The sequence below is a fragment of the Denticeps clupeoides genome, chromosome 19 (genome assembly GCF_900700375.1).
Source record: "Denticeps clupeoides chromosome 19, fDenClu1.1, whole genome shotgun sequence".
Taxonomy (NCBI): Eukaryota; Metazoa; Chordata; class Actinopteri; order Clupeiformes; family Denticipitidae; genus Denticeps; species Denticeps clupeoides.
The window spans coordinates 4764491-4778744 of NC_041725.1; the positions used below are offsets into that span (position 1 = coordinate 4764491).

Here is a 14254-nt window from a genome sequence, read left to right on the forward strand (position 1 = left end):
TTCATAACATGTATACTAATGTATATGGGTGCTAGTAGCCTAGTGGGTGACACACTCGCCTGTGAACCTGAAGTCCCAGGTTCAAACCCCACTTACTACCATCATGTCCCTGAGCAAGACACTTAACCCTGAGTGTCTCCAGGGGGGGACTGTCCCTGTAACTACTGACTGCAAGGTGTTCTGGATAAGGGCGCATGATAAATGCCGTAAATGTAACATCCGTCACATCGCCCTACGTATGTTTTAAATCATTAAACTTAAAAGTATTTAAAGTGGCAAAGGTGAAAGTAGCAAGCAACTATTTCTCAGACATTTCACTAATAGTTACATACAAACCTACGTGATTTCTGTCTACCTGTCTCACTATCACAAAAACTCTTACGTTATATGTGCGTGTGGTAACAACATATCTACTATGTAGTATATACACATAAAAAAATTGTAGTAAAACATGTACGTCTGTAGTCATAACGTGGCAAGAGCATACGATTACCATTTCCCAAGTAAAGAATCCTCAATATGCCTGAGACAGAGGGACTCAGTTCCCGTCCTGAGTGTTAACCTATAGTAACTCCGCCAGGAAGGGTGTAGATGGGACGGGTCAATGTTTCCTTGAATTTATCACTTCTGTAAGCACTTCAAATAACCGCGGCCCGTATTTGTGTCACCGTGTTGACATCGCAGCGTATCAGCACATCTCAGGGCCTGACTGAGCTTTCCAGATTAGGACTCGAGGCCGAGCCCTGGACAAGGACGTGACGCCGGATACGTGGAGGGCCATCGAGGTTTGTGAGAAGTACGTGCAAAGGCCGGTTCTCATGTGTGCCTGGGAGTGTGGCAATATGGTGCTTTCTTTTAGATGGCAGACGTGATGCGGCCGCGTTGCACAACCCTGAACTCGGCAAGAGAAACAGTTTTTTTACGTGATTTGCATTTATTTCTCATCTCCAACATTTAGATTTAAAGCATTCGTATACTTCTCACATTATTAAAGACCCTGGCATCTGATAAATAAGTACAAAATACATTGTTATTCACTTCAATAAATACATAATAATAAATAAAGCGACACGAAACATACAATTATAAAACACGAATGAAGTAACCTAGGATGTACAGAAATACTGCAAATTACTGTCCCTGCTGAGTCACCAAGAATACAAACAGGGTTGTCAAAATGACACAACTTGACAGGGCTTCTTAAAACAGGGCTTTCTTTTTGGCAGACACCGGTCCGGTCTCACATTCGCGACAGAATGAGGTTTAACCGCCCTGACCAAGATAGATACAAAACTTTAAAGTATTATTTAGAAGAAGAAGAAAAAGAAAGTATAATGCTTTGGTTATTTGCTACATGGAGACGTGTCCTCTCCCAATACCAATTTTAAAGTGCATGACACAGAATGTCTAGTTCTCTGCGTTTCAAGTTTGTCACATTGACATGTAAATATTTCTGTACAGTTTGACAATTCTTTGAACATTGACGGAAGAAAAAATTACGTTTGATGACTAGAGGAATGGTGTACATCGTCTTAAAACAAAGCTTGAACACTTTGTGCCTCGTAGTTTTACATCATTTTAGAGACACTTAGAAGGCACTGAGTTGTGGCACTGGCTGGCCTGACATTGTCCTGCCAAAAAGCATACGGAAGACAAAGATTCTTTTTTTTTTTTTTTTTTTTTTTTAAATGGATACACAATTACAAAAATATATACTTTAGATTACTAGCTGTGCATCGACGTCCTTTCTGCGGAACGGCATTGACGCCTGTGGACAGTACGTGTTCAGTCGGACACGGACAGCCGCTCGAACACGGTGAGCCGCTTGCTCCCCGACACGTCGAACGTGGGCGACTCGGAGCCGCTGTGGCTGCTGGTGCTGCTGTAGCTCTCCCGGTCCGAGAGCGACTCCTCGGACGAGAAGCGGTGGATGCTCGGCTGCCTGGCGAAGCCGAAGGGCGCGTTCGCGGCGACCGCGGCGGCGGCGGCGGAGGGGAAAGTAGTTCCGTTGCCGCAGACGCAGCGGGCGGCCTTGGGCGGGAAGACGGGCGACAGGAGCAGGTCCGCGGGCGGCGGCGACACGGACGGCGCCCGGCTGAAGCCCAGCGGCTCGGGCGGCGCCGGGGAGCCGCGGGAGCCCGGGAAGCCGGCGAAGCTGACGCTCTGGCGCAGCAGGCGCGGGTTGGGCGAAGCTGCCGAGAGCTTCTCCTCGTGGATGAAGTGGCAGCGCGTCCCGTACGGGCAGTAGCCGAAGTTGTAGAAGGTGCGACACGCCTCCGTCTTGTACTTGGGGTGCCGGTGCAGGCCGCGCAGCTCCTTCTCGCCGTGGGCGAACTGGCACTTGCCGCCGTACTTGCAGCTGCCGCTCTCCTGGAAGCTGCGGCACAGCTCGGTCTTGTAGCGGTTGGAGTGCGCCGGGGCGCTGAGGGGAGGGAAGCCGGGCGGCGGGGCCACGTCGAGCGGCCTCGCTCTGCCGAACAGGGCGGCGCTGTTGTCGGTCAGGCTCATGGAGCGGTCGGGCCGGAAGGGGTACGGGCCTTTTTCGCTCCAGATGTCGCCGGGCAGGTCGCTCAGGTCCTCCGAGCTCAGGCTGAGGGACTTGGGGCCGAAGAAGGGCCGAGTGAAGGGAGGTACCATCGGTTTCAGCTGCTGTTCGGCGAAGGGGTCATCTAAACAGAAGGTGAGGTTCTGTTGGGAGGAAAGGAGAAGCGCGTTATAGTACAAGTACACCGTAATAGACCACGTCGCGGGGACGGAGCGCCGCGTCCTACCTTAACAATGTCCTCGATCATGTCGGACATGTCGGACGAGCGCTTGTCTCGGCGAGGTTGGCACGGCACGGCTCGGCGGAGAAGGGCGAGAGAGGAGCGACGACGCGCCGCGGCGGCCGCGCCTTTTATGCCCGCGAGGGGCGGGGCCGCTTCCCGGACGCCACGCCCACCCCGCGTTCCAGGCACCCTGACCCCCGCCGAGCGGCGCCGGTTTCGCTTGCTTTTCGGCGTCCCCGCCGTCAGACGCTTAATGGTCTTTTTTTTTTTTTTTATTATTTTTTTATTATTTTTTGCCTTCGCGGTTCAGGACGCTCGCACGGGATCGGGACTCACGTTTTGTTTTGGTTTTGGCGACACTGGTGACATAACGCAGTTTATTTTAACAAAAGGACAAAAACAATAAAAAAAAAACATAAATATATATGTATAAAATTCCGGACGTGGGCGAGATTGCCTAATGTGACACCTATATTATTATTTTTTAATGCGGCCTCTGGAAATATGAATATTACCACATGATGTAATGGACCAATATTGAAGTTGGCTTTATAATCACGCCCATTACTGTCTGCGTAGCATAAAAGTACATATAAATATCTCACACATGCTATTCAAGAGTAATAATCATGGTTTTGACAGCTTGATGCGAGTGGGTTGTGACGTAAACACACCTTGCCCGTTTGATTCCACGAACAAAATGATTCTTGCAGTGTAGTGGTGGTGGGATTTTCCTGCATCTTCCCAGTCTACGTCTTTGCCATGAAAAGCGTCATTTGCCCTGGCAGGCAAGAGGCACGGCCACTCCGGTCCACGTAAAAATAACCTCCTCTGCCCAGCTGTTTGTCTAATTTGGCTGGAAATGATATTTAAAAATAGCCATTGAGAAATGGAAAGAAGCCCCCGCCCCACCTACCCCACTTTAGTCAGTGAAAAGCCTTTGGTCAGGTTTGTTAGTACTTACTCTAAATTTCCTTTCTGGCTTTCAGAAACTCAATAACTGGGAGAGGTAGGGTGTGTTTACTCACTCTGCTCTCTCCCTTTCTGACACACACACACACACACACACACAACTCAGCATATTTTGTCACACACAGCACACACATAACATCATTATGTACTCTAGGGGCATGTGACAAAGAGCCTGAATGCAGGATGCCGTATGGGGACGATGGGGGGGTTTCCTCCGGCCGTCCAGACAGCGCGTAGCTCGGCCGGGTGACATGTGTAACGTTACTCAACCGTGTGGGTTCAGATATTTCAGAGGAACAGGATGTGTACATTAAAACACATTCATCATCGCTCACCAGCTCAGCCAAGTACGCTCTTTACTTGGATCGCTCCTGTTTCTCCCCCACGCACTGCATGTGCTAATGTGTAGCATCCCGAGTACTGGCCGTTCTAATAAGCCCTTCATTTAAATATTGGTTAATGCAAGATAATTATACATATATATATATACATATACATATATATATACACACACACACATATATATATATATATATATATATGTGTGTGTGTGTGTGTGTGTGTGTGTGTGTGTGTGTGTGTGTGTGTAAAATTATCTTGCATGTAATTATCTTGCAAATACACAAATGACAATTTTAACTTCACCAGGCTTCAGATTCCCTTCTGCGCATAGCACTCAATCAGCTCCAGGGACGGCGTATTTACTTTGCACACCTATGAACTCATAGGTGGCGAGTGTGAGCCTATGTTGGCCCATCCCGTGGAGGGAAAGTACCTTCCTTTCTTTCTTTTTTTTTTTTTGCAGGCTCTGCTAGCATTACATGGTATCCGATCTGCTTAGAGAGGTTCAGTGAACCTCATCTGGTCAGGATTTTGTGGTGTGTCCTGTGGTGGATTCATGCAAACCTTCCACCCTCCTGTCCTGTAGTGTGCATTTCCAGGAAGAGAGTGGTAAGAAAGTGGACTCACTTACGCAACTTCATTTTACTTTTACTTCCGAGCTCCTTTCACTTTGGGTGCATTATAATGACAATCCACAGTGTATTACAAAACAGTTCAGTATTTTTTTTTTTTTACAGTTCCGGAACAAACCAGATATGGTCAGACTGTTCAACTGATGATGTAATTTGGCCTAAAAATTAATCATTTGTGTTTTTCAAAAGACTTTTTTTTTCTCTGTCAGTGATGTGAAAAAATTTAATTCCTTGAATCATTAGAGAAGATGGCCAGTGTTGCCAAAAAGCTAATTTCCTCCGGCCCTCCACAGAGAACTGGCGGTGCGGATGTACATTTTGCGCCGGGTTCCTTTGACTTTGCTTTCACCGCGGAGCAGCAGATTTTACACGTCCACCTGAAACACATTTTCTCGGTGAGAAATATTCCCTCGGGAGCAGACTCGGACTCACACACCAAATACCTCTCCTCCTCCTCTCACACTGCCGGTCTGTTCGTCCTGGCAGGCCCCGCTGTTTATGCAGCCCAGGCCTTCCTCAAACAGCCAGCTGTCCGCTGTGCGCCGACATGGTTGGAGCTCTGTGTGCTGTTAAGGGCACTTAAAGGAGCGCCAGCCTCGGTTTCAGTCGTGCGGAGGAAGTCACCTCTAAACTCCCATGTCACGCTGGCAGGCTTTCAAAGAAACCATCGCCCCGCTCGGCGGTATCTGGCTGAATCCGTAATCGCAGAATCTCGTGGCGTTCCAGTCCTAGCCAGCTGAGACGATGACGTGTGGACGAAGGAAGCGCACGTCTCCACACCTCGACTCCAGGCCCGCTGATGAGAAGAGATGCAGGAGAGTTTGCAACACTTCACATTAGTGGTACAGGTGGCAGGGATGAATGGCTCAGAAACATTGCCGTACAGAACCATTAGGATGAACCGGTTCATTCATTCTCAATTTTGTGGTCATTTCTCCTGCCAAGAACTGAATTTATTTTGCATTACACTTTCCCAATTAGTCAATGCATCATTATGAATGATCTGGGTTTATTGTACAGTACAAGAGTTGTACATAACATTTAGTAGCGCATTATTCACCAGTATCGGTTCAATATAAACGTAGAATATCTGTGTTAGTCTCCCGCGGGTTACAGTGGAAAGTGTGCCGGCTTTGCGTGGGAACAGTGGATGTGTACAATCACAGACGAGCGCGGTATTGTGGTCAAGGCTGGGTGCAGAATCTCCCAGTTTCCAGTGAGTTGTAGTATTTAGCTCAGCTATGGGAGCCTTACTCCCTCACACTCTCCCTCACACACACACACACACCCACACCGAGCCCGGGGGGTCAGGGTAAAGCTCTCAGTGTTCAAGTTCACCATGTAAATTGTTTGGGATTTGCACTTTTTTTTTTTTTATGTAATCATGTTTCTTTGAGATTCTTCTGCAGAGTTGTAATGTCATTCAGAGACGGGTAGATTGAAAGTTAACGTGTGTCACCGATATATATTCCATCAATCTCTCTGACTTTTGACAGTAAACAGTGCTGCACCTACCCCTCCCACCATGCTCGTAATTCTCCACCCACTCCCTTTGACTATTTCACTTCTCCTCTCCGTTTCCCCCTCCGTCTTCCTGCCTGGAATGGAGGCGCGCAGGAAAGCGAGAACAGGAGGCTGTCACTTGTGGGAAGCTGAGTTCTGAACCTGGGTTCCGCAGTTCCGCAGTCCTGAGGTGTCAGAGAGGGGCTGGCGGAGGACAGCCAGCTGTGAATAATGTCCTTGAGGACACAACGATAAAAAAAAAAGGTCTGAGAGAGACACCACACGAGTCTCAGGATGCCTGGCATTGTGACATTGCATGCCATGGCATTGCTGACCAACAGTGATGTCTCACTCTAAAATGGATCCAGATGACAACTATAATTAATTACATTATTAGTAAGTAAAGTAAAGTGAAGTGATTGTCACATGTGATACACAGCAGCACAGCACACGGTGCACACAGTGAAATTTGTCCTCTGCATTTAACCCATCACCCTGAGTGAGCAGTGGGCAGCCATGACAGGCGCCCGGGGAGCAGTGTGTGGGGACGGTGCTTTGCTCAGTGGCACCTTGGCGGGCCACTTCCTTAACCTCTAGGCCACCACTGCCCCCATTATTATTATTGTTATTATTATTAATATTTGTACATGTTCAGGTAGAAATTGACACTTTTCAATGCATAATGACATAATGACATATTATGTCATAATCCCACATCATCACACCAACTCTAAGACGAGTTCGTCAGTCACGTTTTTGCATGAGTGTGGAGGTGCAAACTTCCTGTGAAGACCGAGGAAAGGAAAAAGGGCAAAATTCGGTTGTAAGGGAGGTGTAGGGGGCTGAGTGAAAATGAGGAGTGGGGCGTGGAAGGCTGTTGTGCGTCACGGCGAGCCTCTGACCTCTTTGAAGTCCAGGCGCTATCTCTCTACTATCCTGTCTGTCAACATTCCCCACCACTCTGATAACAGGCCCTGCCTCTCTCTGGCCGTCTCTCTCCCTCCCTCCCTCGATCTTGCAAACACTCACAATCACACGCACCTTCCTTTTAAGGACAAAGTTCAGGACAAAATGTTGTCATAGTTTCGTAGAGTTGCGCGCGTTCCAGTTTTTCCTTGTGACAAAAGTGTGGATTTGGGATCCAGCATCCTAAAAGGTGCCCTTACAGCGGCCTCAAGTTGATGTTCGCTGTGGGTGCCTTTCAAATGGAAAAGGGTGCTGTTAGGACACGTCCTAAATACTCACATACAGTATGCATAGAATGAAAGTCTTCAAAGTCTGTATTTCCGTAGGTGATCCAATGGATCAAACGTGATTCTGTGCTACAGAAAACTTGAGAAGTGTTTTACAGCCAGCTTTTCATGTGGAGTTTTAGAGCAAATGCACAGTATATTCAGTCTAATTAATATGATCCTAACAAAGGATGAAAAACGTTTCTACAGTTAATGCATTTTTTTTCTGCCCTTCTAACAGCTGCTGACACCCACCTTGCTTGGGTACTCTGTAATAAACGGTTGTAATTGTTCCCATAGTGCAATGGCTTAAACACTCAGTACCACAGATGATTGAGATCCACACTCATTAAATATTTCCTACAAAACTAGGAGAATAATGTCTGCTAATTTTTCGTAGAAATCATTTATTTTGTGGATTAATTTACCAATGAATTGCAGTAAAATGGAAGTAATGGAATATAGGCATACATATAGAAAGGAACATTATAAGCAACAATTAGTCTGAAGTTCCAATGGAATGATGTTGTGTTTACTAATTAGCCATTTTTCACCAAGTTAATTGTCACTAAGGTTAAATTATTATTAACAAAACCCTTTGCATCAATCTTAATACAGCATAAAACAGTTGCACTTATTAAAAAAGTGATTAAAAGACAAATTCACACTAGTACTGTATCCAGTGCCTCGGCAGATGTGGGTTCAGTCATCATTCAAAAGTATTTTTATTGGAAAAGTTTTGATCAGTAGTGTAATTATGAAGGTAATGTACAGTCACGGCCAAATACCGGTTTTCACAAAGTTTGCTGCTTCATTTTTATTATGGCAGGTTGCATATATTCCAGAGTGTTATGAATAGCGATCAGATTAATTGCAAAGACCATCTTCGCCATGAAAATGAACTTAATCTCAAAAATCTATTTCCACTGGATTTCAACCCTGCCACACAAGTACCTGCTGAGATCATTTCAGTGATCCTCTCATTAACACAAGTGAGAATGTTGAGGAGCACAAGGCTGGAGATCATTCTGTCACGCTGATGGAGGTAGAATAGCAGGAGGGGGATGCTTGAAATCATCGTTCTTCCTCTGTTAACCATGGTTACCTGCAAAGAAACACATGCAGTCGTCATCGTGTTACATAAAAGGCCTTCACAAGCGGGGATATTGCTGCTACTAAAATTGCAAAAACTTCAAGAAGAGACGTTCAAGTGTTGTGAAGAAGGCTTCAGGGAGACCAAGAAAGTACAGCAAGCACCAGGACCATCTCCTAAAGATGATTCAGCTGTGGGATCGAGGTGCCACCAGTGCAGACCTTGCTCAGGATTGGCAGCAGGCAGGTGTGAGGACATCTGCACCCACAGTGAGGAGAAGACTTTTGGAGGATGGCCTGGTGTCAAGAAGGTCAGCAAGATGCCACTTCTCTCCAAGAAAAACATGACAGACAGACTGATTCTGCTAAAAGTACAGGGATTGGACTGCTGAGGTCTGGGGTAAAGTCGTTTTCTCTCATGAAACTCATTTCTGGTTGCTTGGGGCATCTGGAAAAATGATTGTCCGGAGAAGAAAAGATGAGTGTTACCATCAGTCCTGTCTCGTGCCAACAGTAAAGCATCCTGAGACCATTCATGTGTGGAGCTGCTTCTCATCCAAGGGAGTGAACTCACTCACAATTTTGACTAAGAACACAGCCATGAATAAAGAACGGTACCAAAACATCCTCCGACAGCAACTTCTCCCAAACATCCAAGAGGTTTGGTGAAGAACGATGCCTTTTCCAGCATCGTGCACCGTGCTTGAGAACTTGTGGTCAATCTTCAAGAGGTGGGTGGACAAACTAAGGGTTTTATGAGAACTTGTTACAGAAAGCAATGATGCCTACGGGCATGGCCGGTTCTAGACAGACATAATTTAGGGGGCAGACAGAAATGTGAAGGGGGTGGCAATGGGGAAATGGGTGGGGTGGGGTGCTCTGGATAACTGTTTTTGCCATGTAACTGGATTGCACTTAGGGTTCTACCCTAAGTCCAGTCCAACCTGGGTGTCCCACCTGAAGGCTGACCTTAGGGTCACTGAGACACACAAACCCTCGGCCACGACAAGGCAGCAATACCTCAGTGGCGAAACAAAAAAATAAAATATTCCTGATCAGATATTAGCAAAAAACATGTATATTAATCGGATAGAATATATTAAATATATTTTAACCCAACAATAACCCTTCTCACTACAGCCGATATTAACAAGACCCAAACTCCAAGCACTGATTATGAAGGAATGAAACGTATAAAATGCTTGCAATTATACTTCAATACACCACAGAAACAACTGACAAAAAAATAATACACTGAAGCAGCAAACTTTGTGAAAATCAGTATTTGTGTCATTGTCAAAACTTTTGCCCATGACTGTATGTATAAATGTAATGAATTTAGCGGTGCCTACACTGTGATTTTCTGTCACATTTAGTTCTTTACTTGGCCCCAATGGCTTTCTGTTTCTACAACACCTGAAACTCTGTTCCTAATTCCCCTTGCAGTTACCACACTGACCTTTCTAAAAAAGTAAAAAAAACGACTTCTGCACATGCAGAATTTAGAGTTTTTTTTTTTTTTAAACTTCACTATTGAGCCCATCACTGCTTCTGGCCGCGTACAGTGCATCTGTCATATGGATGTCACACTGCCGGTGACAAGTGACTTTCTTCTGCCCTCGAGTCCCTTCTCTGTCTGTGTTTGCAGCTGCTGGTCAGTGCAGTGGCACTCTCATGTACTCTCTGTATTTCCCACCAGCACTCTATTGACACTCACAGCTAAAAGGAACGGCGCCGTATGCAGAAAATGTACACACCCATCCTACACTCTGTCCTGTTGCACATGCATATCATTTTAACATGCAAACACACAATCCAAATGCAGTCCACTAAGTGAACAAACACTCTAATTTGAATATGAACATTATATATATGAATGTTTCTGTTGTGCTCCTGATTTCTGGCTCTTACACCTTTCCATTAATAAAATATAAGTGTTTTTGGCCAAGTGCAGAGATATTAACTAGAAAAACAGAATTCATATAGACACAAGACAGCGTGGTGTGAGTGATTATTCTTCTTTGCATAAAAAAAATGACAGTAGCTTGATCTTACAGTTTATATATATATATGCATATATTTACAGATATTCATATTATATATATTTTTTGACTGTACATATACAACATATATATATGTGTGTGTGTAGTTCTCGCTCGCTCTCTCTCTCTCTCTATATATATATAAATATATATATATATATGTGTGTGTGTAAAGTGATATAGTACTTTATTCTATTCTATTTCACCATTTTTGATGCTCTTAAAAGTGTGCTGTCAACTTTCTGTTGTGACGAAGCAAATTTTCTTACTTGTGGGACCAATAAAGGTTTATCTAATCTTATCTTAATTTGCATATTCATTTTAGTCAAGTCTACTAATATAACTACTAATTGTCACTCTGGATACGGGTGTCTGCTAAATGCCATAAAAGTGTACTGTATACTGACTAAGAGTTTACCGTCAATCTGTTTTTGCAGTAGTGGGACTATTAATGATCATGAAAAGCATTTATTTGAAATCTCCACTGTATCCAAAAATGTCTCATTTGGACCTCTGGTTCTCCATGATATGTGGTTTTTTAAGTAAATGCTTCCACCATTTGGAGATTATTAACCTTATTAGAGCCAAATTTAGTCTGCTGGCAGACAAGTATTCTTGTAAATTTGTTTTGATCTCTTAAAGTTAAATGTAATATTAAAGTTATATCTCTACATTTTTTTTGTTACCGATTTTATATATTTTGGTCATCATAAATCATTTTCACTTTTAAGCCTTGTAGACTTTCTACATCCTCTCTGGAGTCCAGCAAGGTGGCTGTTTAGTCGCCATGATGATGAATCAATAAATTTCTTTGTGAGCCACTTCGCATTCGGCGCTATGGCCGCTCAGCCGGAAAACGTGGCGTGTGAGCAGCTAAACCCGTGGCTCGGGCCGACACATGAAATGGAGGCCTGGTTCAGGTCTTCTCAACTGCCATTTTTTACCTGGGATTAACGACTTTGCAATGCGCTTGCGTTTGGCTCATGCATTTTAAAATCCTCAGTAAACGTTCCTTGCCTTGTATTTTACCTGGATTTACCTGAAACGTCCGCGACGTGCTGAAGTCACCAGACATATTAGCTCTAGACTGAAGAAAAGTGCTAAAAAATAATAGAAGAGTTTATCACTTTGCAGTAACATATTCATCATGGTTCATTTATCAGACTCAGGCCATTTTATAGAGTGTGAAATGTTGATTACCTTGCAGTTTATATCATATGGTAATGCTAAAGGCCCTTTTCCACACTAAACCGTCCGTGATTGCATTTGTCAGAATTTAGTTGTTGCGGTCACTTGCCATATACGATATGAGGAAAGTTGCACTTTCAGTGTGGATAAACAATCACGTGAATATTTAAAAGGATTTATTAAGCACTGTATAAGCACTGTTTTTAATTTCAGTAGCTTGGACAGCTCTTATAGGGCTGTGTGTTTCTACACAAATTATGTACAGGAAGTACTAACAAAAGTCAGACTGCCATAAACAATGATGAACACTGACATTGCGGTGGTAATTAAGCAAAAACTCTTTCACGGCGGATTTGGAAGTGATTGTTTTTGTCATTGCAGAACAGCACCCAGTGCACAACGAAATGTGTCCTTTGCATTTAAACCATCACCTTGGTGAGCAGTGGGTAGCCATGAAAGGCACCCGGGTAGCAGAGTGTGGGGACAGTGAAAAGTATGTAGACTAGTACTAGCATTAAACCAGGACATGTGGTAAGTGGTATGTGTCACAGAGGGCCATCACAAAGCCTGCTGTCTCTGGAACCACCGAAAGATTCTGCAGCAATCTGTCACGGCGAGGAGCCAAGAAATGAGGATGTGCACTTCTACTTCATTTTAGGTACAACAATGTGTGTCAGTTTAAAATGTCACTTCTAGCTTGTCATTGATAAAAAGTTGCAAGGAACATCAGTGACTCTCCAGAAAATTTAGAAATGTACAAAAATGAAAGTAAAATTGAAGTGATTGTGAGACACTGCAGCACAGCACAGAGACACAACGAAATGTGTCCTCTACATTTACTGACATGGAGTAGCACCATCCTACCTCACAGCCCTTATTACACCTCGCACTGCACCTCGTATACTCCGAGCCTCCAGTACTGCTCGCCTGGTCCCTCCATCTCTGAAGGTGAAAGGTATTCATTCATCTAGACTCTTCTCTGTCTTGGCCCCTCGTTCTGGAATGAACTTCCCCTCAAGGTCAGAACAGCTCAGTCACTGAGTACTTTCAAACGGCAGCTCAAGACCTTCCTCTTTAGAGAATATTCATTGTCTGACTTCTGTATAGAAACTACAACAGTGAATAAAAAGATTGTATTCATAGTTGGGGGTCCTAGTTGGGGGTTTTTTTGAACTAGAACTGATCACTTCATTGATTGTAACATTGAAGATCATTGTAAGTCGCTCTGGATAAGGGCGTCTGCCAAATGCCTTAAATGTAAAATGTAAATGTAAATGCTTTTAACCCATCACCCTTGATGAGCAGTGGGCAGCCATGACAAGTGCCCGGGGAGCAGTGTGCGGGGACGGTGCTTTGCTCAGTGGCTCCTCAGTGGTAAATTGGCAGTTCGGGATTCGAACCGGCAACCTCCTGACTACATGTCCACTTCCTTAACCGCTAGGCCACCGCTGCCCTAGAAAATCTTTTTCAGAAGTGGGATGGTCATAATAGGATGACATAAATAACGTTATCATTTAAAAAAAATACAGTTTTTATGGTGGTTACCGAATACTGATGTTTACAGTGATCAATCACCGTGCAATTTTCCCTGGTCATTTCCTGTCGTGAGTTAAACACCCAGCTCAAACTGTCAAAAAGCACTGCTTTGGCCATTTGGTGCGCAGAAAAATCAAAAAAGATTTGGCGAAACTTCCACTACAAATAACTTTTCCTTCCCGTTGTTCCGGTCATGATGAGCAGGTGAGACCACGTTAAAAAGCTTCTCTGGCGTCTGCCACAGCGGGACGAGCCGAGATTCCACGAGCTGCTTCTTGAACATCAGGTCTGTGTTCGCACATTCGCAGTGAGGACCAAAACCGAGCTACTCGATTAAATCTTATTCATTTTCAGTTCGGGGGTTAAGCTATTATTTTCTTTCTCAACTTCTCAAAGTCTGATGTAGGGGGACATCGCCCCAGAGTAGAACCGGTCCCGCCTATGGGACCAGCTCTGTGGAGGCGTTGGACCTATTCGGCAGCAAATGAACAATGAGTCCTTGATGCTGATGTGTTGTCAGCAGAAATAATGAGCAAGCTGAAGGATTTGTGTGACTGACAGGGGGGGAAATGTGGACGAAGCCAGGCAACTCGGCACGAGCAGCACACGGTAATTGGAACCTACCAAAACAGGTCATATGAGCCCAAGGCTTATTAATGCATGTGAGGAGGGCTGGGCCACCTGGTTCAGTCCCACAGAGGAACTACTGTAGCTACCTGCCTGGATCTACTCACGTTCCCGTTTAAATCGTGTGGGCATGTGCGGCTTCTCTTATCTGCGAAAGAGATGACAGCAGGATGCACCATGGGAAGAAGGAAGGCTGCTGGAAAACCCATGCAGATGTTATTTTGGCATGGGCCAATAGCTGTTGTAGACCAGGTTTAATCCGCTTGGGACGTCTTTCATTAGAACAATGCCCCCCTGTCACGCTGCAAACCATTTAAAAG

At 44.8% G+C, this 14254-nt stretch overlaps 1 protein-coding gene across 1 annotated transcript; it reads right to left on the minus strand.

Moving 5' to 3' along the window:
- Window positions 1-1648: 1648 nt before the first annotated feature.
- Window positions 1649-2888, minus strand: LOC114769304 (mRNA decay activator protein ZFP36). Its single transcript, XM_028962196.1, has 2 exons — window positions 2772-2888; window positions 1649-2688 (listed from the first exon to the last, which is right to left on the minus strand). The coding sequence occupies exons 1-2, from the start codon at window positions 2799-2801 to the stop codon at window positions 1786-1788; spliced, it is 933 nt and encodes a 310-aa protein (XP_028818029.1). The 5' UTR covers window positions 2802-2888; the 3' UTR covers window positions 1649-1785.
- Between the last annotated feature and the right edge of the window lie 11366 nt (window positions 2889-14254).